We start from the raw sequence: 26,447 nt of genomic DNA on the forward strand, positions 1-26,447 counted from the left end.
TATGTCTTCGGGGAGGCGGCTCACACATGAAAACACACTGGCAGATCACAGTCATTAGCTAGCAAGGTATTGTTCGCAAACATGCTATTTGAGCCAGGCCTTTTAGATTAACATTAGGAGCAGTTCACTATTCTTTTCCTTCGTGTAACCAGGGCAGAATGTTATGGTGATTTTATCCTTTGTGGTATAATGAAGAGCGTTAGGAACCCAAAGAGTCGGCACTTCTGGGTGAGCCGAGTCAAATGATCTTTACCACATGCATTAGTGCTAGCGAGTTTTCGTTTAAGGCTCTGTGACTTATTTTATTTTTCCATCTAATAAGTGAACTATTCAGCCATTTGTTGTGAATGAAATACAGTTACAATTTCAAGCGTTTTATCCAAAATTCCAGCATTTTTCAAACCAGGAAAATACAACATTAACATTCAAGCATTTTCAAGGATTTCAAGCACCCCTATGAACCCTGTATATTCAGGGTCAGCATGGTGGTGCTGCAGGTGTAGTGTGTTTAATCCTTGCCCTGGATCACTGTCTGTAGGGAGTTCTCTTCAGGTGCTCAGGCTTCCCCCTATTTCAAAAACACATGCTGGTAGGTCAATTGGCTGTTCTGTTGAGTTCATCCATTCATCCATCCATTATCCACCGCTTATCCAGGTCCGGGTTGGAGCAAAGAAACCCAGACCTCCCTTTCCCCAGCCACCGCCTCCAGCTCCTCCGGGGGTATACCGAGGCGTTCCCAGGCCAGTCGAGACATGTAGTCTTTCAAGCGTGTCCTTGGTCTGCCCCGGGGCCTCCTCCCCGTTGGACATGCCCGGAACACCTCACTAGGAAATCGTCCAGGAGGCAACCGAACCAGATGCCCGAACCACCTCAACTGGCTCCTTTCGACATGGAGGAGCAGCGGCTCCACTCCGAGTCTCTCCCGGATGTCCGAGCTCCTAACCCTATCTCTAAGGGAGAGTCCAGACACCCTGTGGAGAAAACTCATTTCAGTCGCTTGTACCCGCAATCTCGTTCTTTCGGTCACTAGCCAAAGCCAGTGACCATAGGTGAGGGTTGAGACGTAGATTGAACGGTAAATCGAGAGCTTTTCTTTTCTGCTCAGCTCTCTCTTCACCACAACGGACCGGTACAGAGCCCGCATTACTGCTGACGCTGCACCGATCCGCCTGTCAATCACCCGCTCCATCTTTCCCTCACTCGTGAACAAGACCCTGAGGTATTTAAACTCCTCCACTTGAGGCAGGATCTCACTTCCAACCTGGAGAGAGCACTCCACCCTTTTCCGACTGAGTACCATGGACTCTGAGGTGCTGATCCTCAACCCTACCGCTTCACACTCAGCTGCAAACTGGTCCAGCAAGAGCTGGAGGTCCCGGCTCGATGAAGCCAACAAGACCACATCATCCGCAAAAAGACATGACATGGAATCCTGAGACCACCAAACTGGACACCTTCTGCCACTTTGCTATGCCGAGAAATTCTGCCCATAAAAGTTATGAACAGAACCGGTGACAATGGACAGCCCTGATGGAGTCCAACTCCTTCTGGAAAACAATCAGACTTACTGCCAGCCATATGAACCAGATTCCTGCTCTGTTTATACAGGGATTGGATGGCTTGTAGCAAAGAGCCTAGTACCCCATACTCCCCGAGCACCCCCCACAGAATACCCCGAGGGACACTGTCGAATGCCTTCTCCAGATCCACAAATCACATGTAGACTGGTTGAGCAAACTCCCACGCACCCTCCAGGGTCCTAGCGAGGGTACAGAGCTGGTCCTGTATTCCACGACCGGGGCGGAATCCGCATTGTTCCTCCTGGATCCGAGGTTCAACTATCAGTCTGACTCTCCTCTCCAGTACCCCCGCATAGACTTTACCAGGGAGGCTGAGGAGTGTAATCCCCCTATAGTTGAAACACACCCTCCGATCCCCCTTTTTAAAAAGGGGAATCACCACCTCAGTCTGCCAGTCCAGAGGCACTGCCCCAGATGTCCACGCGATGTTGCAAAGACGTGTCAGCCAGGACAGCCCCACAACATCCAGAGCCTTGAGAAACCAGGGGCGAATTTCACTCACCCCTGGGGCCCTACCGCCAAGGAGTTTCCTTACCACCACGGCCACCTCAGCCCCAGTGATAGACGAGGTGGCCCGGGGTGTCCACCACCGAGTGCAGGGATTGCCACCCCAACAGGCACTGACAACCTTGCAGTCACAGCTCCGTTCAGCCACCTCAACAATGGAGGTCCGGAACATGGCTCACTCGGACTGAATGTCTCCCCCGCCATCTGATCCAACTCACCACCAGGTGGTGATCAGTTGACAGCTCAGCACCTCTCTTCACCCGAGTGTCCAGAACATTTGGCCGCAGGTCCAATGATACGACTATAAAGTCGATCATCGAAACGCGGCCTAGGGTATCCTGATGCCAGGTGTACTTGCGGACACCCTTATGCTCGAACATGGTGTTCGTAATGGACAAACTGTGACGGACACAGAAATCCAATAACTGAACACCACTCAGGTTCAGATCAGCGGGGCCGTTCCTCCCAATCACGCCCCTCCAGGTCTCACTGTCATTACCCATGTGAGCGCTGAATTCCCCCAGCAGAACAATGGAGTGCCCAGTATGAGTGTTCTCCAGCACCCCCTCTAGGGTCCGCAAGAAGGCATGGTAATCTGAACTGCTGTCAGAGCCTTTTCCCCAACCCGAAGGCACAGGGAAATTACCCTCTCGTCCACTGGGGTAAACCCCAACGTACAGGCGCTAAGCCGGGGGGCTATGAGTAAGCCCACTCCTGCCTTACGCCTCTCACCCTGGACAACTCCAGAGTGAAAGAGCATCCAGCCCCTCTCAAGGAGATTGGTTCCAGAGCCCGTACTGTGTGTCGAGGTGAGCCCAACTATATCTAGCCGGTACCTCTCAACCTCGCACACCAGCTCATGCTCTTTTCCCACCAGAGAGGTTACGTTCCATGTTCCAAAACCTCTGTTGAGTTCATATGAGAGTGTAATCACACTTCTGTGACTGGCACTATGTCCGGACTGCTGCTGTGCCTTGTGCCCTGTAATTCCCACCGTGACCCAGAACAGTATAATATTGTTACAGAAAACAAATTAATTTAAATTCAGTGCACAGGAGAGCTAGCTATAGCTTGTAGCATTTTTCATATTTATTTAATAAGCTTGTAACTCATGGCAGTGACGTTCAATGGAACCCCCCCCCCCTCACCCCCCAGGATACATGTGGTGTGTACCCAATGCAGAGGAATGCCTGGAGACAGCATGAAGAAAATACGAGCTGTTATTCCTTCATTGTTATGTTTTTTGTATTGGTCGGTTTTCCTCTGTTGATCAGCAGCTCCTTCATCTCTGCTGCAGACGCTTTCTGTATTTCAGCTCTCTGTTTCCGGGTCAAGGGGAGGTCAGCTGCAGGGGTGCAGAGATGGACCCATCGCTGTAAACACAACATTTTGATTTGCTTTCTGGGAGTATTTAATGATTCATACATTAATTGATATATATTTACTCTGCTTTATTGTGGACTGGGATGTAACAAATGTTACCTTTTGATGTATTCAAGAATAGTTCAAGAATAGAATTCGTTTTGTCCAAAACATTCAGAAGTCAAGAGTCAGATGACTCTGTTGGTGAATGAAACCAGACGTCCTCCTATACAATTTATTGTCTATATACATCCCCTCTGCCATAGTATCCATCATTTCAATCTTGATTTTCCTCCTGACCAATTTTTTCAATGACCCACCACTCTCCAAATTTGAACTATGTCTCTCAAAAATCAGGCATTGGATGACACAAAATTCACTGATGCTTAATAGTAATAAAACTGACCTAATCCTCATTGGCTCCAAATCTACCCTCAATAAAATTGGCTCCCTTACACTCTCAAATGATGATGTCACCCTCTCCCCCTCCCCTGTGGTCCTAAATCTTGGCATCACCCTTGACTCTTCACTCAAGTTTCATTCCCATGTTAGTTCCATCATAAAAACCTCATTCTTCCACCTTCGCAGCATTGCTAAAATCCATCCTTCTCTTTCCCAGTCTGCTGCTGAACGCCTCATCCATGCATTCATCTCCAGCCGTCTTGACTATTGTAACTCTCTTCTTTCTGGCATTAGCTCCTCACTAGTACATAAACTCCAAGTGGTCCAGAACTCTGCTGAAATTCAGTCAACATCTCTATTGCTATTCAAACCCAATCTTAAAACACACCTGCTTGTGGCTGCATTTAATTTCTCTGTTTCTTGACTAGCCCTTGTTGTTTTTGCCCTTGTTCCTGTTTTGTAGCATTGTGTGTTATGTAGCGTTATTTGTTCCTCTTGTTTTGTTTGATTGTGGATGTGATTGTCTTTATGTGTTCATCTGATTGTAAACAGCATCTTTGGGTTACTGAAAAGTGCTTTAAAATTTCCATTTATTATTATTATTATTATTATTATTATTATTATAAAGGTTCTTCACAGAAGGTTATGTGAAATGGTTCTGAACACACTGCTGATTTTCAGGATTTGTTTTATCATGGTTGTGTGAAGATTGTGACCTAAATAAACATTTGAAAAAAAAAACCTTGGCAGTGAATCATGCTTTAGAAGTTTAATGATAAAACTGCATTTGACAGACTGCAGGATGCTTCCAAATTGAACACTTCCAGTAGTAAAGTTTGGTGATGGAAGGCTCATGGGTTAGGGCTGTTTTTAAGGTTTAGTTCCTGTGAGGTTTAATGTTAATCCTACAGCACATAGAAATATTTTAGACAAGTATACATCTGTGGGAGGAAACCAGAGCACCCGGAGGAAACCCATGCAGACACGGGGAGAACACACCACACACACAGTCACCCGGAGCAGGAATCGAACCCACAACCTCCAGGTCCTCCAGACATTCTGTCAGTAGTAGATTAATTATATTTAAATGGTTAAACTTATTAACAAATGTATGCTGAAGCTGACAGGGTTAATGTCGACTGATGGAGAAGACAAAGTAAGGTCTTCTGCAAGATCTGATGTTTAACAGTGTAGATAGATATGGGTTCACTATTTGGCAAATTACTTCACATACCCTTTCTGTGTGTTACTTATAAAATAAGATAAATTACTTTTACAACCTAATTAATACCCATTAATAGAGTATAACTCTTTTATAATTCTTTATAAGTGTAGTCTTATTCAAAAGTGATGCCAAATAAAATGCTATATTTGTGTAGACATGGAGACCCCTGGTTCCATTCACCACCACCACTGTAAAGACATCTGTGTCCATAGGTTTCTCTACAATCAACAGCTTCACACCAGAACACACTCAAACACTTTGTTTAAACCTCAGACACTGGATTATGGGGGACATTTTAAGATTTTTCCTTTAGGGGCTGGTACCCCTCCAGAATAAGAGATAGGTCAGAGGCTGAGGCTCTAGCTGAGAGGTGTGTGTAGTTTCGTACCTGCTTCAGGGGACCTGTACCTGTCCATAAGAGAATGACAGCTCTGAGGGGAATCAAGAGGATGGAGGAGAGTGCCATGGCCCAACCCAGTCCATACGCCCAGCCCGGGTAAACATACCATCGGTTGAAGGTCAACGGCTGGTACTCTACCAGAGAGCAGACAAAAGACACCTAGAGAAAGAGAGAGAAGGAGATGAGGGTCCAGTGCTCCATCAGAGAACAAGTAAGTTACACCTAGAGGGAGAAAGAAAGCGAGGACAAGCTATGCTTTTTCTTTTACTGCCCAAAGTATCAATCCATCAGAAGACAATATTTAACATTTTTGAAAGGAATAATCAGGGGCTTCCTCTTTCTGTCAGAGAAACTGTGTTGTTCTTGGAGAGGAATCCTTTTTTTTACCCTTTCCCAAACTGCTAAGAAATACAAAAAATGTTCATGAATGGTGTGAGGAACATGGAAACAAAGAGATTCCCCAAATCTTAATCAGACTGAGTGTGTTTGGTATGTTCTGGAGAAACAAGTCTAATCTGCTGCTAACCTCCTGGTGCCAGAGACCACAGGACCCTTCTGAGGTCTTGTGGATTCCATGCCTGGTAATTTACTGGCACATTGGTGGCCTACACAATATTAGGCAGGTGGTTTTTAATGTTATGGCTGATTGGTGTAACAGTATGTTAAATATTAAATATTAATAAGATGAACACCAGTGTACAGATTCTCACGAGTGAAACGAGGGGCGTGAGATATTTCCAGCAGAGTTTAAAGATGAAGTTTGGATAGGTTCCAGTCATGTCTTCGATGATGTCACACATCCTGTCAGCACCTGAGGAAGACAGTGGAAAACAGTGGTCAAATCTATTTTTATATTACAAATTATATAGCTGTATACTGGCCATGTGTAGTGGAGGTGGGTTCTTTTTTCAGTTGCTGTTGTCTTGAACTGGGTTTTGTCCACATTAATAGTGGATCCTAACACTTTAGCTGTGATTGTGACATTATACAGAAACTGATTTTTATACTTCCGTCCTCTATCACATACAGATGTTAAATTTGTTGGAAATCTTACAGATAATTAAAACAATGCTTCAATATTTCTGAAAAATTATGAATTTAAAAACAATTGCTTTATTCACACTTGCATGCCCTTATGTCATGTCATCTATTATTGCTTATTGTACAAAGATTTTCTAAAATCTTGTGGACAGATTTGTTGTTACGTCTGAAAAGGGTTTTACCCTAACTTCAAGCTAAATGATTTATTTAAAATCATACTTCGTCAATTAAAATCAGTCATTCAGCCTATTTAAACGAACACTAGGTAGTATTTTTAGCTTAAAATTAAAGCTTCAAAATCATTGTGATTGTTCACTAAGCTTTTAATATGGAGAATAGAACCTCTCCCGTTCCTACTCTGGGCCCAGCACTGCCGAAAATGCACTATGTTGACTTTTGGAGGAGGGTAGGAAAACAAAATATATTAATGGGACAACTAAGTGATTTGAGTTTAAGTCTCCAGATTCAGTGATGTGTTGAAAAACCCTTTAGCTCCCAGCAAAAGCTTAATGGCTATAATTGTGTGTGCAAAGTCATATATTCAGTGTAATTATTGAGCTTTACTAGTTGTTGCTTAGGTTTTTAAAGACTATCAGTCATTTTCTCTCATATTCTTTATGATATATTAATGGTACAGACACCTGTGGCCTTGAAGTATGAGTAATTTTGTACCAAACCCAGGATAAACATGGCCGCCCCCATGTAGGGGATATGCTTTATTGGGCATAAATTTGTTCATTAAGGCACTACAATTAAATTTCATTATTTCATTATTCATCTCATTTGAGTTGCATTTTTACAGAAAACTGCAAAAATAACAAGCCTTTTTCTAAATACTGATTGCTACTTTAATGAAGTGAAATGCTTTTATATATTCACCATAAATCCAACCCACTGCCAGAGACTGAAACTCAGCTAGGAATAAAAGACAGGTTCCATTACAGGCGTAATAATCAAACAACTGGAACACAAACATCCCCCCCTACAGGAAACACAGAGCAAATACAACAAATTATTGTATATATAAAAAAAACATAAATACACACATACAAAACATTCATGCCAAACATCAACATTCATGCCCCTATTGAAGACAGAATAATCCCAACAAATCACAGGCCCACTGCTCCCACCTCTGTGACCATGACCATTTGGCTGAAGAAGCAAAAAATACAGAAGATGAGGAGGAAGAGCTCCCTGCGTCCTTTTCTGCGAAGAACAGCAGGAAATACATCCATCACTGAGGTGATCAACACCTCCATCGCCACAAACTGAGGATAAATAAAAACAAAATTCAGAACACCCACATCTTTAGCCCACTCTAATATTAGCCTTGTGCTCACATTACACTAGTACCTGTGTATCAAGTCCCAGCAGGATGATCATGATGAAGAAACACACCGCCCACAGCTGAGGAAATGGCATCAATGCTATGGCCTGAGGATATGCTATAAATGCTAACCCAGGTCCTAACACACACACACACACACAAAACATGCACACAAACAATTTACAGTACAATTATAAATGTCAGAATTTACGGAAATCAATTTTGAATGTAGCTTTTTAACAGGAGTTTGCAAAGTGTTTCTAATTCTAGAGTATCCTGATTGGTTGTTAGATTAAGGAAACAGGCTAAGTTGAAGCACTGGAGTCTCTGAGAACAGGCTGAAGCCAGTATATTCCCTTTGAGAATTGCCCAGTCCGGAGCAGAGCTCTATCGGAGTTTCAGCTTAAGATCCCGCCCTCTGTCCAATCACATTACAGTCCAAACCCACCGGGTCACTAGTACACACAATAGCGGACACAAACACAGCCTACTTCAGCCATGAAATGACCAAGCGAACAGGGCGTGTTAGATTTTACCTGACCTAAAAAAAAACCTTTGTATATTTGCCTATTAAGGTGGAATGGAGAATTCAAGCAGGCGAATAACACTATAAGCATTTCACCAGACTAGGTTAATGTTTTAGTGACATAATGTACCATTGGTTGTTTGTTTTAAATTGATAAAGTGTGGAATAAGATTTGTTTCGAAATGAGTTGTGTTTCAAAAGCTAGAGCCATCTTTAGTTTTGCAAAGCAGCCTATATGTCACGCCCTTGTCCTGTCGTGTCCCCACCATGTGCTCACTTTGCACATGGCTCTGTTTGTTATTGTCCATGTCTCCACCTATGTCCTGCCATTGTTCCTCCTCCTCGTCAGTGTCATTTGTAATCCTGCCCTTGTTATCTGTTCCAGGTGTCTCTTGTCTGTGTCATGTATTTAAGTTCCCTTGTCTCTCTCCCTCTTGTCAGTCATTCATTTCCTTTCCTCATGTTTAGTCCTCTAGTCTGTCTGTCTGTCCTGTTTGCTCTGTGTTTAGGATTAGTCTGTCTGTCTCTGCTCTTTCTCGTTTCCTCTGTCATTGTTTTGCTCTTCAGTCTGTCTATTTCTCTCCACCTTTGTTTTGTGCTCTCCGGTCGGTCTGTCTGTCTGTCTTGTCTATTTCTCATGTCCTCCAAGTCAGTCTTTGTATCTCTTTTGTTTCTTGTCTGTTTGTGTGCGTTCAAGTTTAGTCTGCTTTAGCTCTTCCATGTTTAGTTCTCTGTTTGGTTCTCTGTCTAGTTTCAGTCTGTTTAGCTTTCTCTGTTTAGGTCTTTGTTCAGTTCTCTCTGTCTAGGTTTGTCTTTCTATCTCTATGTCTAGGTTTAGTCTGTTTAAGCTCTCTCTGTTTAGATTTTTGTTCAGCTCTATCTGTCTAGGTTTGTCTGTCCAGTTCCCTGTCAGTCATGTTCCCTCTCTATCTAAGCCCCTCTGTCCAGGTCATCCTGTCCAAGTCTGTGTCAGTCTTTCTTTGTTTAAGTATTCTGTCTGTTATGCTAGTCTCTGTTTGGTTATCTTGTGTTTCAATAAAGTCACTGTGTTTTAGCAAGTGCGTCCGACTTTTTTTTTGCCTTTCTATAGAATAGGTAGATTTTTAAGTGACATGATGAATACATTTCTGTTTAAATAAACTGATTATGGCACATTATTTTTACCTATTACACTCCTATGTCTTTAAACTGGTCTTGAACTTGTTTGTGTAGGTTTGTTCCTCAAACTGGCAACCTGGTGGAGCTTTGAGACTGTTGAGGAAACTCTCTCCACTGTTTCTCCCTCATTTGAAATGTTTGCTGTCAGTGTTACAGAATGCTCCTTTTAGTACCTGCCAGGGAGTTTTTAAAGAACTGATCAATGGGATTCACTCTAATTCTGTATACAGTTAATAGTGGTATAAAGATAATGTGTGTCACTTGAAAAAAATTTGAAAGACCCTGCCCTACACACTAATCATGTGATACCAGTTAAGGGAAGTTCAGTCAGAAGTCATCATCTAAAAGACAATGTGTTGTGTTGACAGAAATCTGCAAGTGTGTGATGTGTGTGTTGCCCTGTGAAGGACTGACGCTCCTTCCAGGGTGTATTCCCGCCTTGTGCCCAATGATTCCAGGTGGGCTCTGGACCCGATTAAAGATATTGAATGAATGAATGGCTGAATGCCCTGTGTGGTCAACGTCACAGGGAAATGCTGGGGTGACTGGAATGCACCTAGTGTTTCTACAGAGCTAATGGTATTCCTAATATTTAAGTAGATGGTTGCTTGGTACTTGCTAGCATTTTGCTAGGTCTTTGAAGTATTTTTGCTGGCAGATGAAGTGTTACATTGTATCATGAGATTTCAGGTTAGTTGCCATGGTATTTATATATAATTGCTATGGTATCGTTAACATGTTAGATATTTGTTGTTTTCCCAAGCATACTGTATGCATTTGGGTTTTGAATTTGTTGAAAATTTACATTAAATTTGTTAAAATTGTTAGAGATTTTGTATTTATGAAACATTTCAAGTTATTTAAGGTGTTTTAGATTACTTTGAATTTGTTTAAGTGGTAAAGTCATGAATTCAAACCATGTTATATAGTACTATAACATTTATATAATGATAAATATTTTAGAGTGTGTAGAGTACTGTACCTGACTCAGCAACCTCCTCCACGGCAACTTCCTGCTGAAGGGCCATAAAACCTAGCACTGAAAACACTGCAAAACCAGCCACTACACTTGTACAACTGTTCAAAACACACAACCAGATTGTATCCCTACACACACACACACACACACCCACACACACACATATTAATATATACAAAAACACACACACCAAAACACTAATGATTCCCAGCACTAAAAACACTGCAAAACCAACAGTCAATACAATCATACATTTATATTATTTCACCTGTAACAGTTGTTGTTGTATTTATTGTAGCTTCCCAAAACAGCGAGACTACCCACAGCTACACTGTAGGAGAAGAACACCTGACTACCTGCCTCCATCCACACCTGCACATGTAACACACACACAAGCAGATATTATAAAGGAACAAATGAAGAAATAACATTTTTTTCAGATTTGTTTCCAGTGGTGGTGACTGGAACAAGGTGTCTGTGTCTAAACATATATTCATCCTATTATTTCTTTTCCACAAACAGATGTGGGCTCCACTTTATTACAGTTGTGTTGATGATGATGATGATGATAATGATGGAGATGGAAAATACTTGAAATATCAACAAAAGGCTTTTCTTAACTTCACACCAGTCTGTATGTCCTTCTCTACCAAAAATTAATTTAAAGCCCCTAGGAACTTAAATCTCCCAGTAGAGTCTGGCTCCTCAAGCCTCACAATGTAAAGACAATAATGTTTTCTTATGAAAATCTTACCAAAGTCTAGTTAAATGTCTGGTGCATTTCACCAGTATGGCTCTGTTCTCAATCTATAATGGGAGGTCTTAAAATTGGTGAAGCTTACACAACCTTTGCCCTGACCACTCACGAGACTAACATGGTTCTGCCCTCTCTTAGAATTCAAGTAATCTTGTGTTGAAGCCAGTGTTTCTGAGGTTCACACTGAGTAAAACCAGTTTGCCTTCCAAACATAACACTAAGCTAACCGTGTTCTTCTGAACCTCACACTGAATAAACCATTCGTTCCTTCAGAGACTTACACTGAGTAACCCATGCTCTCTTTCAGAATCACAGTCTTGTAAACCTAGTGCTTGTTCCAATTCTCCTTGTGTATGTGTGATTATGCAGAGGATAACTCAGTAACTCAGTTACTAATCCATAAACCTCAGTAAACCCTAAAGATCTGTGAAAGTGCAACCACGACTCAAAGTAACATGCTAAAAACACCAGGCTTCTCTGTCTAAAACTGGTGTGTTGCCATGGTAACACAAACAAAATTATATTCCTCATTGACAGAAGGCTGTCAATCACTCACCTTCATTAGAATATTAAGACCACGCACACACCTTTTTCAGAGAGGTCTGTGTTTTATAATATTCCTGCATTGTGTTTTCTATTTAAACTTTGATCATTGTTTCAGATTGTTTCAAATGTGGTTTAGTTCATTCATTCATTCATTCACTCATTCATTCATTCATTCATTCATTCATTCATTCAGTTTGAACAAATGATGTATGCAAAATGTACGTCCAATCATTTCAAATAGTGTAAGCATGTTATTCAGGTACAGAGTTTAATAGTCAGCAAATTTGGATTTTGTTGATTGAAATCTGTAGGAGGAAAACATAGGAGGTATATAAAACCGTACACTGTTTTTTCTTAACTTGAATATACTGTGCTCTTGCACAAAAACACAATCTAATATTTGCTACTGTATTTAAAATTGTAAGAACTAGAACTAGTAGAAAATTAAATAGTTGAGCAGCCTGAAAGATCCCTGGGCTAAAGTGTTGGTTCCTGTGAAACCCTGTGTAGTTGGATTGGTGTTACTAGTGTATTTAGACAGAACAATAATAAGAGGTGTATATTAATAAGATGAAAATACCATAATGAACCAGAGTGCATGAGAAAACATTCTTGAGACTCATCAAAAAAAAAACACAGAAACTGCACACTGACTAAACCTTTGTGCTGGCGTTTGACTGGTTGGTGTACTTTGGGCTTATAGTATGCTTAAGGTGGCACCTGAGGGTCGGCAAGCCGCTGGGGCTCTGGATAAATGTAGAAAATGATGCCCTGTAACGCCCCTGGCAGGGTCAGACCCCGAATCAGTAAAATCAGCAACATCACATAGGGAAACGTAGCAGTGAAATACACCACCTGGAGACAGAGAAAATGGAGGAAATATACAACAGACCATTAACTTTGTGTCATTTCGAAGTCAGAGTTAAACTTGTAAAAAGAATTCTAGGTGAAGCTTGAAATGACATAAAATCTAAAATAATGCTATTAAACTTCAACACAGTTATAAACCAAGAGCCGGAACAGATAAATCCTCTTAGCTCCCACGGTGGACAAACTTGCTGGTGTGTGTGTGTGTGTGTGTGTGAGAGAGAGAGAGAGAGAGAGAGAGAGAGAGAGAGAGAGAGAGAGAGAATCATGCTTGTTTAAGAGATGTTTGTAGAACCTTTCAAAGGTTTAAAAATCTGTCTTTAAGCCAGAGCTTTAGTCTACAAACACATCAGGAACAAAACAGCACAGTGTACACCTGGTCTCAAACACACACACATACACACCTTGCCAGTGGACTTGACTCCTTTCCAGATGCAGAAGTAACAGATGATCCACATTGCAATGAGACAGAGAAGAATCTCCCAGTTCACCTTCCCCAGCTCCTCGATTCCTCCGGAGATCGCCAGCACTCTGCGTCTGAACACACAACCAGACGTGTGTATGTTTATTGGTGTGTGAACACTAGTGTCTTGGCAGACAGGATCAAAATAATGTATAAATCTATATGCTTTATATATTGTATATCATCTCTGTATAGGAAAAGGAAAAAGCCTTAACTTGTCATTTCTATAACACAGTATTTTATGGATTTCTGTGCCCAGTGTTGTATCTGCTTAAGGTTGAAGACTTACAACTTCTGGATCTTTTCACAGTTTAGAAACTAAATTTCAGGTTATTTTGGAGAATCAAAGTCTGGTGATATATACGATATTTCCATCTGTGTGCAGACTCTATTATTGTTATTATGTATCATTCATTTGTGTGTCTCAGGCCTTGTGTGGATCAACAGGTACTCAGCTTAGTCTCTGTACAGAAATATTTGTTGGGCTTATATCATGTGTTAAGTGTAATCAAATCTGCACAGAAATGTTCCAACATCTGGCCTTCCCATAAGAGTGGAGACTATTACTGCGACAAAAAGAAAAAACATTACTCTCCAGTTTAATACCCATCATTTTAGAATAAATACTGGGAGAGCTGCAGTGTGTTTACTTACTCCCAGAACTCAGTTGCTGGTGAAGTTGAATTCATTTGTTCTGTTCCATTGAGTGTCCAATTTTTCACATGAAAATTACAATGATCTGTGGAAGAAAGAAAACCACCTCTTCATTATTTCTGGATGAAATTTCCTCAAAATTTCTGAAAAACATTTTAAATTTCCAAATGGTTTTCCACATCGGCAGCTTTACGAGAGAAACGTTTCTTCAGGTGCCCTTAAAAGATCATTCTGTCATTTCATCACAAACGTTTGTTACTAATGTGACGTTTTACGGGACGAAGAAACAAATTGCATTGTAGCACCTAAATGAACATGTTTATGCTCCACAGAGCAGGTGCCCCTACATGTTGACAATAGGTTTACCACAGAAGCTCTGGCACATTCAGGCCACTAGGTGTCAGTATAATCTCTGTGGAATCACTGGAGGCGATTGATTGCTACTTTAAGATGGTTTTGATGTGTTTCTGCTGTTTACCTGTGTTCCAGGTGTTGTTGCAGGTGGCCCAAGGCAGCTGAGCACTGAAGGAGAACACCAGGTAGAACAGTGCCCATGCCAAGAGGACAATATAACACACACAGCTGTACACTATAATGAGCTGTCCAGCATAACCCACACCTGATCAGAAGATAAATAAATAGAGAGAGGGAGAGGGAAAATCATGAAAGAATTCAGCTTGGGCGTATTGTTAATGATATTGATATAATTTTTTTAAAACATGAAAAAAAATCCATATCATGATAGTAGTGCTGTTCTGAATTGATGTCAATGTAAACATGCAGTTACACATAATATGGGGTACATTCGTTGTTTAAGTCATTTAGCTACAGCAACAAATATGGTGGAGACTGGCTCTGTGATGAAAGAGATATTGATGATAAAGCAGTATTAATGGAATAGATTTTTGAAAGGCCATATAGTAATTATAGAACACATTTATTTTAGAGCATAACTGTGATCACAGAACTATGTGACAGAGCAATAGTAAACACAACTACATGATGAAGAATAAATTAAATAAAATAATAGACTATGGTGATTATATAGCTCTATATTTAGTAATAGATCATATGGTGATAATAGGGCTATGTAGTAAATCATACAAATCATGATTATATATTGTGGCCCAGAGCTGCCAAAGTGAAATATAAATGTTCAAAAAATGTAATGAATAAAAAAATTATTGCATTTTTGTCAGAAAAAAAGTGACAAAAACTAGTGTCCTGCGACATGGACATGGACCAAATGCCATGAGCTGGGCTTGTCTTGGGTTATGGTATGTGTTGTGTTGGGCACACGTGGGCGAAATATCTACACCTGGCCCATATAAGGTGAACCTCTGGCTGAGCTGAGGTAACCAGACTTACTCTTAGTCAATGCCATCCTTCCAGGACAATGGTGGACTGTAAGTGAACTGCACATATGCCACATATTTACTACAGGGTGGGTCATTTATATAGCTACACCTTAATAAAATGGGAATGGTTGGTGATATTAACTTCATGTTTGTGGCACATTAGTATATGGGAGGGGGAAAACTTTTCAAGATGTGTGGTGACCATGGTGGCCATTTTGAAGTCAGCCATTTTGGATCCAACTTTTGTTTTTTCAATGGGAAGAGGGTCATGTGACACATCAAACTTATTGGGAATTTCACAAGAAAAACAATGGTTCTTTCATGAGTTATTTACAAGTTTCTCTTTGTTTACAGCCATTGACATGTCACAGAAGTTAACACGTGTGGAGCACATAGAAATTGTGTTAATTTCTGGTGAACGCAGTAACCGGGTCATTGCAGCAGATTTCAATGCAAGACACCCTACGAGACCACCCATCTCCCATGCTACAGTTAGCAAACAGCTTGCCAAGTTTCGTGAAACTGGTTCAGTGTTGGATTTGCCAAAATGTGGATGCATGAAAACTGTCACTAATGAAGAAACATCAGTGGCTGTCCTAGCTTCATTCAGCAAGAGCCCACAGCGTAGCACTCACCGCATGTCACTGGAGAGTGGTATAAATCGAACATCCCTTCGGCGGATATTAGCTACTCACAAATGGCACACTTACAAACTTGAGCTGCTGCAGCATCTCAACGAGGATGACCCAGATCAGCGCACTGAGTTTGCAGAATGGGCAAAACAAAAGTTGGAACAGGATCCTCAGTTTACACATAAGATTTTGTTCAGTGATGAGACAAACGTTTATGTGAATGGTGAAGTTAACAAACAAAACCACCGCTATTGGTCTGACACTAACCCACATTGGATAGATCCCTCCAAGACTGTTGGAACAGAGAAATTGATGGTATGGTGTGGTATATGGGGTACAAAGCTAGTGGGGCCATTCTTCATCAATGGAAACCTCAAGGCCACTGGATATGCGAAATTGCTACATGATGATGTGTTCCCTCTTTATGCACTGAAGCTGGCACGTTCACTGAGTTTTTCCAGCAAGATGGTGCACCACCACATTATGGGTGTCAGGTCCAAGCATTCCTAGATGAACAGTTTCCTGGAAAGTGGATTGATCATCGTGGGCCAGTTGAATGGCCCCAAGGTCTCCCGATCTGACCCCCTTAGACTTTTATCTTTGGGGTCATTTGAAGGCAATTGTCTATGCTGTGAAGATACGAAAACTACGGATACTGGAAGCCTGTGCTAGCATTTCTCCTGTTGCTATCAGTGTGTGAAGAGTGGGAGAAGAGGGATGCATTGACAATCCAACACAATGGGCAGCACTTTGAACACGTTTTATAAGTGGTCAGAATCTTGTAAATAACCAATGAAAGAATAAAGTTAAAACCAAGCACACCATTGTTTTTCTTGTGAAATTCCCAAAAAGTTTGATGTGTCACATGACCCTCTTCCCAGTGAAAAAACAAAAGTTGGATCCAAAATGGCCAACTTCAAAATGGCCGCCATTGTCACCACCGATCTTGAAAAGTTTTCCCCCCTCCCATATACTAATGTGCCACAAACAGGAAGTTAATATCACCAACCATTCCCATTTTATTAAGGTGTATCCATAAAAATGGCCCACCCTGTACATTTGGGTCAGTTATTTTTGTTGTAAGTTATTTCAATATTTCTACCGTGATTTATATCTGTTTTTTCATTGCACTATATGATAATTGGGTGGGGAGTCTAACATCACTCGAAAGTAGTATTGGTCCATTTAAGAATAAATTAATAATGTGAAGGACTGGCGTCCCCTCCAGGGTGTATTCCCGCCTTGCGCCCGATGATTCCAGGTAGGCTCTGGACCCCCCGCGACCCTAAATTGGATAAGCGGTTACAGATAATGGATGGATGGATGGATGGATGTTAGAAATATGGAAATACTTACATATATACATAAATGTACTGTAGAACTGCAGAAGTCATTTCAAGACAATTAATTAGTTATGTAGTTTTTAATGACAAAATATATTAATTTATTTGTATATTACATTAGTTTTGTGCATTTACGTATTATACTTTAAAAAAAATTATATATAGTAATATATAGTATACAGTGATTATAGACCTAAGTATTAGAGCACATGTTGATTATAAATCTATAACAGAGGATTTAGTAATCAAAGCACTATACAGAACACCAAATGAAGCAGTTAGACTTTTTTTTCCAGCTGTAACTTTGTTGTGTCCTGTGCTGATTCGTTGTTTGTTTAAATATTAAGCCAAAAGCTTTCGTTGTTACACTTCAAAGGTTCCAAAGATTTTCAGCAATTTGTTTCTTAATCAGTGAACTGTTTCACTAACATCTCTTTTGCATTTTGACTAAAGAACAACTAAACAGATGTTTGATGCTGACCGTTCCTGTAAATAGTTGTTTAACTGAACATTTTAACTTTCTTAATAGTACTACATGCAAATACATTTTATAGACATGGTGCATTTGTACGTGTCTGAATCCCTAGTGAGGTGCCTTATTAGTCACTGCTGACACAGGAAGCTCAAAATACATTTTAATGAGGGTGTTAGACCATTTTACAATTAATCACGATTAATCATATCAGTGTATGTAGTTAATCACCTTTAATACAAATTCATCAGTGCATTTAGTTATAGAATCACTGACAGACACAAGACAGAGACACTCCCACAAACCCCATATCTAGAAAAGTTGGGACATTCTGTAAAAAGCATGAAAAACTAAATCTGTGATGTGTAAAATTCAGTTGATCAGAGAAAACACTGGATGTTGTTTCTTTGTTTTTTTTCCCCCAGTGGTTTCTTCGAACATTTAAATTTTATTATGTAAACAAATATAACAAATTTAGAATTTGTTTCTTGCAACACACTCCAAAAATGTTGGTGCAGGGGCAAAATGAGAGTGAACATTTATAGAATATTTCATAATAAACAGGTGAAGTGGTAATAGGAGAGAGGATCATGATTAGGTAAAAAAGGAGCTTCCACCAAAAGGCTCATTCTTTGCAAGTATAGATGGGTTGTGGCTCCCTATGCTTTCCCTATCACTGAGAGAATTGTCAAAAAACAAAAGTGCATTTGAACTGTTTGAGACACTGGAATTTCAGCATTTGAACATTTGAAATGTTGTTATGCATCAGTGACGGGTGACTTGCAGGAGTTTCCATTGATGTTTAGGCTAACATTCGGTTTTATAGAGACATACTCTCTCAGAAAAAAGGTATGGTATAGGTACATTATTGGTCACTAAAATTACAAACAGTGTAAATGTTCCTTTAAAGGTACAGGTTTTAAAGTCCAGGTTTGTTCCCTCAAGGTACAAAGGACAGGGGAAAATTTGTAAGTTTTGATCTGTAACTGTGTAAAATAAAAGAATAGATAGATAGATAGATAGATAGATAGATAGATAGATAGATACTTTATTGATCCCCAGGGGAAATTCAAGGTCTCAGTAGCTTACAGACATCAAATACAACAATCACTAACAGCAATGGACTAGTATAAAGAAAAACATTCCACTGTACATAAAAGACAGTAGAAGATAGAACATGATTCTAAAATACTAAATGTTAAAAATACTTTTTAACCTAAAACAAATATCAAAATCGACAATATACTATGTAGGCTGAGTCATATATCAAAATACCAAAAAATTAACATAGTGTGCTTAAGAATGATCAAACATAAGAGGTCATAGAAGATGATCTCTTGAGTGCAGTATATAGTTTAAAAGTTGAAAAAGTGTGGGTAGTGCAAAGGGTATGGAATGTGCAATATCAGTACAGTGCAATATCTGTGCAGTATCATAATTAGAAATAAATATAGTAAAATAAATAGTGCAAGGCAAGGCAGTTCAGTGAAATGTTCATGTATTAAATATAAATACATAATATAAGTCCTGAAGATGAAACTGGGTGTATGAATTCAATACACTTTTAAAATTCAATACACTTTTTTAACTATGAGTGTACCCCCAAAGTGACGTTTTTTTTGACAGTGCGTGTTGCCATCAAGATTACATGTTATCCTGGGAGGTCCATAAATATTGTAGCAAGAAAATACCAGGACACCTTCTGTACATGCTACAATAACATGGCACTGTAGACACAGAACTGTCTCTTATGCTGCATCATGAGGAGGACAATCAGGCAACATCAACCACAGACTTTTGAGCAGATGAAATCGTGTATAGAGCGAGAATGTACACAAAAAAAATACTCCTTGAAAAACTTTAACAACGGGTATCCTCAGTTCTCAAATGATTTAAGAATGGATTACAAGGAAAGCTTTTGTAACAGTGGTAAACATGCCTCTGATTCAATACTTTTGGAGTGTGTTTCATTTGTCAAATTCTAAATGTGTTCATACTCGTCAATGTGTTCAAGTTTGTCAGTGAAAATTGTCAGTGGTTTGTTATTTAAGTAAAGCTTCAACAGAATGAATATATCATAGATTTTTGCTTTTATTTAATTTTACAGATTGTCCCACATGAGTTAATACCTCTGTTAATTTCTGCAGTGAGTTCTTTGAAGCCTGAATGCAGTGTCAATTATTTTTTTTTAATTATTACATTTTAAACAGTACATTTTGTTGTATTGGTTGTAGATAGTCATCAGGTTTTCAATACTGTAACTTGTCACACTTGTCAAGTTATTTTAATTTATTACTAATTATTTTAGTTTAGACACAGCATGACTAAATATGGCTCAGTGTGGGTTTTTTTTTTACAGTGGAGTCTGTGGTTGATTCTTTGCCCCCTATTACTGGCTTCAGCAAGGAATGTATGATTTCATCATTATAGATGGTTCACAGGGAGAAATCTAAACAAATGTGTTAAACTTTGTTATTAATAAATAAAATATGCACTAGTATTATTCAATGTAACATTTAAACGATATTAAATACTTTCATTTTGACACATTTCATTAAATAAATCATTTTAAGAGAACTGAGGTGTATTGAAATGCTCACATACACAGAAGAGGCAGATAGAGCTAATATTAGATACACAGACATTGAACAGAGTTGTGTTTTTATGTCAGTAACATGGGTTTCAAAATGGTGCACAGGGAGTCTACCCTTACTCTGATAACTTCTCTACATCATGTGCAGAAATAGACCCAGATAAAAAGTGTTTCCCTTGAAAGAGTAAACAGGAACACTTATATGAACTTGACAACTTTTTAATGGTTTATATGATGCAAGAGACAAAAAGAGCCAAATATTTACATTCAATGTGCTCTGTGTTAATTAGAACTTTTCATCAAATGATGTGCTGTGTTGAGTTAATTGGGGAGTTTTATGCTAAGCTGCCTTAAAGGAGCTCAAGCTCTATGTGTAGAAAACTAATACTGAATGACTAATATAGACTTTAATATACTTATGACCACACAGTGATGTAATGTACATGCATTTACAGTTCTGTAGTAATAAATAAATAATTAAAGTAAATAGAATTTAGTTTCCTGACCCTCAGCTAGTGGACAGAGTCGTTTCCAGCAGGTGATTCCTCCCTCTTGAGTGTACTGCCCTATTGCTGTCTCCAGCAGGAACAGTGGAACACCGCATGTCACCACAAACACCAGGTACGGAACCAGGAATGTCCCTGAGAACAGAGGAACACAAGCTATAAACACCATCAACGAATCCTGTCTCATCCTTTATCAGATCTTCTGGCAGAGTATACGACTCTGTTTTTCTCTTTTAGGATCATTTTGGTCTAAAGGAAAAATTGATGTGAAAATACAAAATGCATATTTATTTACAGATTTATTCTGTTTACAAAACTGTTTTCAAAACTCTACATAGATGAGAAGGCTCTTAACATATGTTCATTCCTTTTTTACAAATACAGATTTGTGGTTCTTAGTGATGCCATGCAAAATACTGTCAGATTATAAAAGAGAACCAAGCAAGTGAAGAGTAAATGAATTTATTCACAACCATACTGCTGCTGAACTGTGGACAAACACCCAGGAGAATACAAATCAATCAATATATTACTGAGGTACTTTTTTCAGTATATGTTTAACTGAGCAAATGAATAGGAAACCTGCAAAGCAGCCATGTTCATGTTCTTACCTCCTCCGTTCTTGTAGCAAAGATAAGGGAACCTCCAAACGTTCCCCAAACCCACCACATTCCCAGCCACTGCCAAAATAAATTCTGTTTTACTGCCCCAGTATCCTCTCTCCTCTACTCCCCCATCTCTGTCCATCTCCAGCACTTTCCCACCTTCTAGAATAAAGTTTAATACAGTAATCCAGCAGCGGTGATGATCTGAGTGCTCTGTTCCAGATGTGCGTGTAGACAGCTTCTGAGAATTCTGACTTCAGATGAGTTATAAAGTTAAAAATTGTAAACACAAAAAGCTACTGATTGACTTAGGGTGACCAGGTTTACCTTCAGACTAGAACAAAGTTTACAGTTTGGAAGTAAATCTACCAAAAAGAAGAAGAAGAAATAAATTCTAAACCCACTTATAATGTAGTGTAATTACAAGTGTACTGGTACCATTCAGAATAAGACTAAACTTATATCTATAAATTGTTAAATTATGTTTATTGGTGTTATTTTTAAGGTATTGTAAACATGTTAAACCTCATTAATAAACATTTGTAACACAAAGAAAAGGCATTGGTTACCTGTTGTTTGACAAATGTTGAAAGTGTCAGATACTTCCTGAAAATGTCTGGGTAAAGAATATGTCAACACCTTAGAATGAGAATTTGTCATTTCATTTGTTTAAGTGTGTCACACTGTCATTAATGTCTAAAAAGACATTTTGTTGGTGGTTAATTCATTAAAGTTGGTGGTTAAATTGGCAAATGTAACATATATGTGGTGAAGCTGACAGGTAGTTGCCACTAACTGGAAGTAAATAAGATTTACCAGCCGAAAAATAAAAATGGCTGCATGGGGGAGCTACAGTGAGTGTCACTGCCACAGAGCTCCAGGTTTTCAGGGTCCTGGGTTCAGTCTTGGACTCAGGTCTGTGAGGAGTTTGGTGTTTTCTCTGTCTCTGCTCTGGTCTCCTCTGAGTGCTCCAGTTCCTCATGCAGTCCAGAAATACATGTTGGTGAGAGTTTCAGTGACTGAGTATGCACGCCATGCCCTATGTTCCTATACTTAATAAATTCCTAGTAGACTCAGTGAAACCCAGAACATGATTAAATATTTATAGATGAAAAATGCAAGTGATATTATTAAAAATAAACATGTAAAAAGAAAACCATAGACACACATTAAAAGAAACTAAAATAAGTTCTAAAGCCTGATTTTAAAAAAATTACAACAAAGTTAAAACAGAAAAGTGCTTTTAAAATGATGCTTGATACTTGAGGTTTACATCAGTTTGGATATGTAAATTGGATATGGTTAATGTTATTAATTTTTAGCTGTGCTTACAAAGACACTTAAAGCAAGTATAACAATCCTTATGTCTTTTGTCTATTTCGACAATGAAAAACTAAAACCAAATCAACATTCCCAGTAAACAAGGAACGTCCCTGGACGTTAAAAATAGGTCTAAAACTAGTCTGCCCGTCAAGGACATATTTTAAACGTCAATGGACGTCCAAAATCCATCTTAATAAGTTAGTTAAGTGGTGATCAATCGATAACGTCAGTGGACGTCCAAACGCGTTTTATACAAGTAATTTATTTCGGGACCAATTAATAACGTCAATGGACGTCCAAAGTACGTCTACTAGTCGTCTTTTCAATGTCTGCGTTTGGACATCTCTTTACAACTTGCATTTTCAACCTTAAGAGAAGGTTGATTAGACGGCAGTCATTACGTTATTTCAACGTTGAATCAATGGCTAAATGTTTACTGGGTTACTCATGTTTAGGGACTTTTAATTTGACAGATTTTGGTTCGCTACCATGGATGGTGTTGCTAGCATCACAGAGCTGCAAACCTCATTAAAAGCTTCATTATAAAGATAGTTATTTATTCTATTTATTTAATTATAAACCACCCTTTCTGCAGGAGTTCACTACTGATCTGCTACTAAATAACCATATGTACTAGAAAAACATTTACGGACTAGCCATAAATGTACTTCTTTAAATAACATCTATTCTTAACTCAGATGTTTGAACAAAACAAGGAAACAAAAGCTGAAATAAACATGTAGAAAGCGCTTCTCAAAGAGGACGCCGTTCCAAACATAATTTCCTAGAAACAGCAAAAAAGGACAACCACGTCTTTGTGACCGAGGTAATATAAATGTCTTTATATTCAGTAGCCATCGCTCGTATATATATTTATTTTTTATTGTAACATTTACTGAGTTTAATGTAATATTTCGCCAATGTGTGTGGTGGGCGAAAGAGGGGGAAGTCTCAAATGGCACCACATTCCCTACATAGTGCACTTCTTAAGTCTTAAAATAACAGCTGCAGCATCCTCACTGGGCATCACGTCTCTAAACGATTATATGACATTCTTCCCCGTGTTCACAGTCCCACACTGTACATTTATTGATATGTAGTCGTTATTTTATGATCTATATAGAGCAGTTTGTAGGGCGTAGGGAGCCGTTTGAGACATTCCCTAGTTAACCACTGTTCAGTAATTTCTAGGGTGTTACATGAACTGCGTGCTGTGGATTAGGGCGAAGAATACGAGCTTTTAAGCTATAATTTTGTTTCTGTCCAGTATTTTCTAAATTATGAAGATATTCCCTACAGAAAGCCAACAGTGCTACTGTAAATCTGATTTTAGTCAGATTTACATGTTATAGTTGTAGACCTTGTTTTTAAAAATGTTATTGAAAGGTAAAGATGAGGTTTGCCTCTTCTTTAAATGTTCTGCTTCTCTATGTACTTAATAGTGCCACCTTCTTGTTTGAATATCATATTCTGCCAAGGACAACGTTTAATGACTGAAAATAGCTGATAGTTTTTATTCACAATTTCAATTCCACCTTAAATTATGTACTTTAATTATTTAAATTATGTACTGCTCTGTGTACGTTTTGCAAGTTTTTCCCCATGGATTTGGCAGCCTCTCTGGTGGAAATTGCACAATACAGCTGGAAGAACATCTTGTAATGAGCCACATCCCCACCAAAGTTACTCGGGTAGTCAGAACATGGAGCCGGATCACTTTTTTGAGCCTCTGCATGTGAAATAAATACGTAAAATGGTATGATGTTCGAAAACATGACTCCAAATTCGACATGGTAGATCTGTCTGTTGAATAAATATTTCAGGCTTTACAGTGCCTCTCAGCAGTAGAAGGACGTTTTAGCACGTTTTTATTCTTGACTCAGTAGTGCAACTGTTGTAAGTCTTTTTAACATTAATGTGTGTAACTAGACTTGCATTACAGACACTTGTAGTAGTTTTATGAGTTATAATAGTATTAAATGCAAAAAATTTTATCTACAATTTTGTGAATTTTTATTTTACTACATAATAACATAAACACAGCAGCTGCCTTCACACCATAAAAAATTAATGATGTATTAATCAATAGAAATTCTACAAAATTACTGGGAATAAAATCTTTACATTGACTTCCACTGAATGTTAAGGAGGTTTTTCCTTGTCTTGTAAAGGTGCTATTTAGGAGATAGATGTTTTGTGACAGCGAAGTTATATACTCATTAGGTGAAATGCCCATTTGAGATATCCCTAATTTAATAGTTACAATGGCTTGCCATAGACTTTCAATTTCAATAAACACATTTTATAAAATGCATCTTATCTGCGAAGCCTGTATTTGGACTGTCATTTTAGAATTTTTATTCAGCATAAACTGGGTGAACATTTATGTTTGAAGCTGAATTTTGTACAGAAACCTAGGTGTACAACTAAAATTTTGTAATTTATTCAGTTTAAAAATACTTATTTTCCCCTGTTTACTTTAAACCTTCCTAGCTTTGTCAATTTCTGATGCTTTTAACTGTTTTATTTTTTCTCTAACAGAAACAAAACAATGTCCTGTTTTGACTCACCCTCTGAGCATAGCATCCTCTTTCCCTCACAAGACGAGAAATACATCCCTTTGCTGAGATCGTCGGAGATTAAAAGTGAGAAGATTGAGATTATTATAAACTCAGATTTTCAAGAGTCTCTCAACACTGAGTTAGCTCCCAAAGAAACTCAAAATTATTCAAGAAAGAAAAGAAATCACCACTGTTTAGAGTGTGGCAAGAGTTTTATTCAGCTGTGTCATCTCCAGGTCCATCAGCGAATTCATACCGGAGAGAAGCCATACCGGTGCTTAGAGTGCGGAATAAGCTTTAATCTTCAGAGTAACCTCCAAAAACACAGACGAATTCATACAGGAGAGAAACCGTACTCTTGCACAGTGTGTGGGAAGAGCTTTAGAGAAAGTGGAACCCTCAAAAAACATGAGCGAATTCATACAGGAGAGAAACCGTACTCCTGCTCAGAATGTGGGAAGAGCTTCAACCAGCAAAGTAGCTACCAGATCCACCAGCGAATTCACACTGGAGAGAAACCCTACGACTGCTCTGTGTGTGGACAAAGTTTTAGAGACAGAGGAACCCTCAAGAAACATGAGTATGTCCATACAGCGGAGAGACCGTACTTGTGTGCAGACTGTGGAAAGTGTTTTAGTCAACAGGGCACACTGCAAAAACACCAGAGAATTCATACCGGAGAGACTCCATACCACTGCTCTCACTGCGGCAGCAGCTTTAAACAGTACAGCAGCCTCCACTTGCACCTGTACAGCCACATCGAGCAGAAACCCTACCACTGCCCTGACTGTGGGAGAGGCTTCACTCTGCAGACCACTCTTCAGAGACACCAGAGGATTCATACAGGAGAAAAGCCTTACACCTGCTCCAGGTGTGGGCGCAGCTTCAGGCACTCCAACACTTTAAAGAAACACAAGTGTGTTAAAACAGATGTGAGTATTCCTGAAGCTCTTCATTCTCATGACTGATGAGATGTGTTTCAAAACCTGGAGTCCTCAGAAAGTGTCAAAACTTGTTAACCTTCCTATATCTGAGTTTATTTCAATGCAAACATGCCCTGATCTGTAATTCATAAACTGATCCTGAATGCTGATAGCATTTCTTTTGGCACAGTCTATCCTTATGTTGCTGTCATATGAATGTTTAGGAGTAAGTAATGCTGTGATTAGTTATTCGCAGTTCCCTAATTCCTTTGGTTATTTGCTGCCACTTATTTGGTCGGTCTGTGAGGAGTTTGGTGTGTTCTCTATGTGTCCA

At 39.2% G+C, this 26,447-nt stretch overlaps 2 protein-coding genes across 2 annotated transcripts; one reads left to right on the forward strand and one right to left on the reverse strand.

Moving 5' to 3' along the window:
- Positions 1 to 3,307: 3,307 nt before the first annotated feature.
- Positions 3,308 to 21,481, reverse strand: LOC136709343 (sodium- and chloride-dependent GABA transporter 2-like). Its single transcript, XM_066684487.1, has 14 exons — positions 21,313 to 21,481; positions 20,702 to 20,836; positions 14,276 to 14,416; positions 13,798 to 13,882; positions 13,085 to 13,217; positions 12,534 to 12,668; positions 10,779 to 10,882; positions 10,514 to 10,638; positions 7,874 to 7,986; positions 7,651 to 7,788; positions 7,397 to 7,499; positions 6,187 to 6,287; positions 5,465 to 5,635; positions 3,308 to 3,460 (listed from the first exon to the last, which is right to left on the reverse strand). Exons 1-14 carry the CDS (start codon positions 21,446 to 21,448, stop codon positions 3,308 to 3,310), a joined length of 1,773 nt encoding a protein of 590 aa, XP_066540584.1. The 5' UTR covers positions 21,449 to 21,481.
- Positions 21,482 to 23,214: 1,733 nt separating this feature from the next.
- Positions 23,215 to 26,313, forward strand: LOC136709295 (zinc finger protein 773-like). The gene is made up of 2 exons (XM_066684443.1): positions 23,215 to 23,455; positions 25,171 to 26,313. The coding sequence occupies exon 2, from the start codon at positions 25,181 to 25,183 to the stop codon at positions 26,156 to 26,158; it is 978 nt and encodes a 325-aa protein (XP_066540540.1). The 5' UTR covers positions 23,215 to 23,455; positions 25,171 to 25,180; the 3' UTR covers positions 26,159 to 26,313.
- The last annotated feature ends 134 nt before the right edge of the window (positions 26,314 to 26,447 follow it).

Source organism: Hoplias malabaricus, chromosome 11 (assembly GCF_029633855.1).
Source record: "Hoplias malabaricus isolate fHopMal1 chromosome 11, fHopMal1.hap1, whole genome shotgun sequence".
NCBI classification, from domain to species: domain Eukaryota; kingdom Metazoa; phylum Chordata; class Actinopteri; order Characiformes; family Erythrinidae; genus Hoplias; species Hoplias malabaricus.

Bases quoted from the DNA above. Each gene is read 5' to 3' on its own strand.
- LOC136709343 (XM_066684487.1), bottom strand. From the start codon at position 21,448: ATGGACAGAGATGGGGGAGTAGAGGAGAGAGGATACTGGGGCAGTAAA. The intron at 14,417-20,701 runs GTCAGGAAACTA...TCTTCTGATCAG, and splicing joins ACTCTGTCCACTAGCTGAGG to GTGTGGGTTATGCTGGACAG. The intron at 10,883-12,533 runs GTGCCACCTTAA...TTACATGTGCAG, and splicing joins AGCGGCTTGCCGACCCTCAG to GTGTGGATGGAGGCAGGTAG.
- LOC136709295 (XM_066684443.1), top strand. From the start codon at position 25,181: ATGTCCTGTTTTGACTCACCCTCTGAGCATAGCATCCTCTTTCCCTCA.